This window comes from Calidris pugnax, unplaced genomic scaffold, assembly GCF_001431845.1.
Source record: "Calidris pugnax isolate Ruff unplaced genomic scaffold, ASM143184v1 scaffold307, whole genome shotgun sequence".
Lineage (NCBI taxonomy): Eukaryota > Metazoa > Chordata > Aves > Charadriiformes > Scolopacidae > Calidris > Calidris pugnax.
The window spans coordinates 8590-12011 of record NW_015091040.1 but is presented as its reverse complement, the minus strand read 5'-3'; the positions used below and the strand labels follow the sequence as shown (position 1 = coordinate 12011).

Below are 3422 nucleotides of genomic sequence, written 5' to 3'. Positions count from 1 at the left end.
ATGTGCTCGGCCAAGGGGTACCCCCCGACCCCCCACTCCTGCCGCGCCGGGGACTTCCTCGCCGCCTTCACCAGCCGGTCCGTACCCACGGCACGGCATCATGGTCCCCCATCCCGGCATCTCCATCCCCATCCCGGCATCTCCATCCCCATCCTGGCACCAGAATCCTCATCCCAGCACCACCATACCCATCCTGGCACCAGGATCCTCATCCCAGCACCACCATCCCCATCCCAGCACTGTGGTCCCCATCCCACTCCTATGATTCCCCCATTGCGGTACCATAATCCCCATCCCAGCACCACCATTCCCATCCCAGCACCTCCATCCCTGTCCTGGCACCAGGATCCTCATCCCGGCACCACCATCCCCATCCCAGCACTCCCATCCCAATCCCAGCACCATGGTCCCCCTACTTGGCACTGCCATCTCCCATCCTGGTACCAAGGTCCCCATCCCAGTGCCACGATCCCCATCCTGGCACCACCATCCCCATCCCAGCACCACCATTCCCATCCCAGCACCACCATTCCCATCCCAGCACCACCATTCCCATCCCAGCACCACCATTCCCATCCCAGCACCACCATTCCCATCCCAGCACCACCATTCCCATCCCAGCACCACCATTCCCATCCCAGCACCACCATTCCCATCCCAGCACCACCATTCCCATCCCAGCACCACCATTCCCATCCCAGCACCACCATTCCCATCCCAGCACCACCATCCCCATCCCAGCACCACAATCTTCATCCTGGCACCACAATCCCTGTTCCAGCACCATGGTCCCCATCCCAGTGCCATGATCCCCATCCCAGCACCACAATCTTCATCCTGGCACCACAATCCCTGTTCCAGCACCATGGTCCCCATCCCAGTGCCATGATCCCCATCCCAGTACCACAATCTTCATCCCAGCACCGCCATCCCCATCCTGGCATCACAGTCCCCATCCTGGCACCACCATCCCCATCTTGGCACCCTGATCCTTGTCCAGGTGCCATGGGTCCCATCCTGGTACCACCATCCCCATCCCAGCACCACCGTCCCCATCCCAGTGCCACCATCCCCATCCTGGCACCGCCATCCCCATCCTGGCACCATGGTCCCCCATCCCAGTGCCACCATCCCCATCCCGGTACCACCATCCCCATCCCAGTGCCACCATCCCCATCCCGGCACCTTGGTGCCACGCTGGGGGCAGTTGGGGTGTCCCGGTGCCCCCCTGGCCGCAGCTGCCGTTCCTGCTGGAGGAGCTGGGCTGCGACCCCAGCGTCCCCGGCCCCGCCATCATCATCGACAAGAACAGGTTGGGGCTTTTGGGGACCCCGGGGGGTGGGGGGGACCCTGAGGGGTTGGGGGGGACCCCCTGAAGCCATCAGGGACTCCAAAGAGCTGGTGGGACCCTAGTGGGACGACAGGACCCCGGGGAGTCAGAAGGACCCCAGGGGATGGTGGGACCCCCAGGAGGATGGTAGGTCGCCAGGGGGACCCCAGGGGGATGACGGGACCCTGAGGAGCCAGAGGGACCCTGGGGAGACATGGGGACCCCAGGGGGATTGGGGGACCCCAGGGCAAGGGCAGGAGTCCAGGGGGATGACAGAACCCCGGGGGGGACCCCATGGGAATGGAGGGGACCCGAGAGGGATGACAGGACCCTGGGGGGATGGAGGGACCCCAGGGGGATGATCCTGGGGAGCCAGAAGGACCCCAGGGGAACGGGGGGACTCCAGGAGGATGATGGGGATCCCCAGGAGATGGTGGGGAGCCCAGAGAGGAACCCAGGGAGCTGGTGGTACCCCAGTGGGAATGATAGGACCCCAGGGGGACAGAGGAACCCCAGGGGAGGACTCTGAGGAGCTGGTGGGACACCGAGGACCTGATGGGGTCCCTGGGGAGCTGGTGGGGGCTCCAGGAAGCTAGAAGGACCCCAGGGATCTGGTGGGACCCCATGGAACTGGTGGGGATCCCAATGGGCTGGTGGGACCCTGGGGAGCTGATGGGACCTGGGGAGCCGGTGGGGACCCCGGGGTGCCCCGCGCCCCTCCATCTCCTGGTGCCACCGCAGCACCATCGTGGTGGAGCCGGGCTGCACCGCCAGCCTCACCCCCTTCGGTGACATCTCCATCGCCATCGGGTCGGGCGCCCCGCGCCCCGTCGGCCCCCAGCTCGACCCCATCCAGCTCTCCATCTTCTCCCACCGCTTCATGAGCATCGCAGGTGGGGAGGGGAGAGGGGCACTGCGGGGACGGGGGCTCCGTGGGGCTGGGGGGGTTGGTGTGGGGGTCCTGAGGGTCCTCCCCGTGTGCGTCCCAACCCCCCCGCAGAGCAGATGGGCCGGATCCTGCAGCGGACGGCCATCTCCACCAACATCAAGGAGCGGCTGGACTTCTCCTGCGCGCTCTTCGGGCCGGACGGGGGGCTGGTCTCCAACGCCCCCCACATCCCCGTCCACCTGGGCGCCATGCAGGAGACCGTCCAGTTCCAGGTAGGGGGGTTCTGGGGAGCAGAGGGGGGGTCTCAGGGGGTTTGGGACCCCTTCCTCCCCCCAGCAGGGACCTGCTCATCCCTTCCCGGTGCCCTGCAGATCCGCAACCTGGGTGAGGACCTGCGGGAGGGGGACGTCATCCTGAGCAACCACCCCTGCGCGGGGGGCAGCCACCTGCCTGACCTCACCGTCATCACCCCCGTGAGTGTGGGACCCCCCCGTGGGCTGCAGGACCCATTCATGGGGCGCAGGACCCCCGCCATGGGGCTTAGGACCCCTCCTATGGGGTATAGAACCCATCCATGGGCTGCAGGACCCATCCGTTGGGTGTAGGATCCCCCCATGGGGTGTAGGACCCATCTGTGTGCTTCAAGACCCACCCTTGGGGTGCAGGACCCCACCTATGGGGTATAGAACCCACCCGTGGGCTGCAGGACCCCCCGATGGGGTGCAGACCCCCCCCAGGACATCAGCTCAGTGCCAGGCTCCCCCCAGGTCTTCTGGCCGGGTGTCCCCAAGCCCGTGTTCTTCGTGGCCAGCCGGGGCCACCACGCCGACATCGGGGGCATCACCCCCGGCTCCATGCCCCCCCACTCCAAGACCCTGCAGGAGGAGGGGGCCGTCTTCATCTCCTTCAAGCTGGTGAAGGACGGCGTCTTCCAGGAGGAGGGTGGGTCTGCAGGGGGGGGGACACTGTGGGGGCATGGTGGGGACAATGGAGATGTGGTGGGGATGGCAGGGATGTGGTGGGGTTGGTGGGGGCACAGTGGTGATGGTGGGGACGTGGTGGGGACATGGTGGTGGGGATGGGGTGGTGATGGTGGGGATGCATGAGGGTGTCAGTGACATGGTGGGGATGTGGTGGGAACAGTGGGGATGGTGGGGACATGGTGATGATGGTGGGTACGTGTTGGTGATGGTGGGGACATGG

The 3422-nt window shown here is 66.2% G+C and overlaps 1 protein-coding gene across 1 annotated transcript in view; it reads left to right on the top strand.

Moving 5' to 3' along the window:
* The window catches only part of OPLAH (5-oxoprolinase (ATP-hydrolysing)), a 41342-nt gene that overhangs the window by 30499 nt on the left and 7421 nt on the right, over positions 1–3422 (top strand). The window contains exons 9-13 of the mRNA XM_014956139.1: positions 1208–1312; positions 2072–2223; positions 2331–2491; positions 2591–2692; positions 2987–3161. Of these exons, the coding sequence (XP_014811625.1) occupies positions 1208–1312; positions 2072–2223; positions 2331–2491; positions 2591–2692; positions 2987–3161 (695 nt within the window). The remainder of the gene's footprint in view (positions 1–1207; positions 1313–2071; positions 2224–2330; positions 2492–2590; positions 2693–2986; positions 3162–3422) is intronic.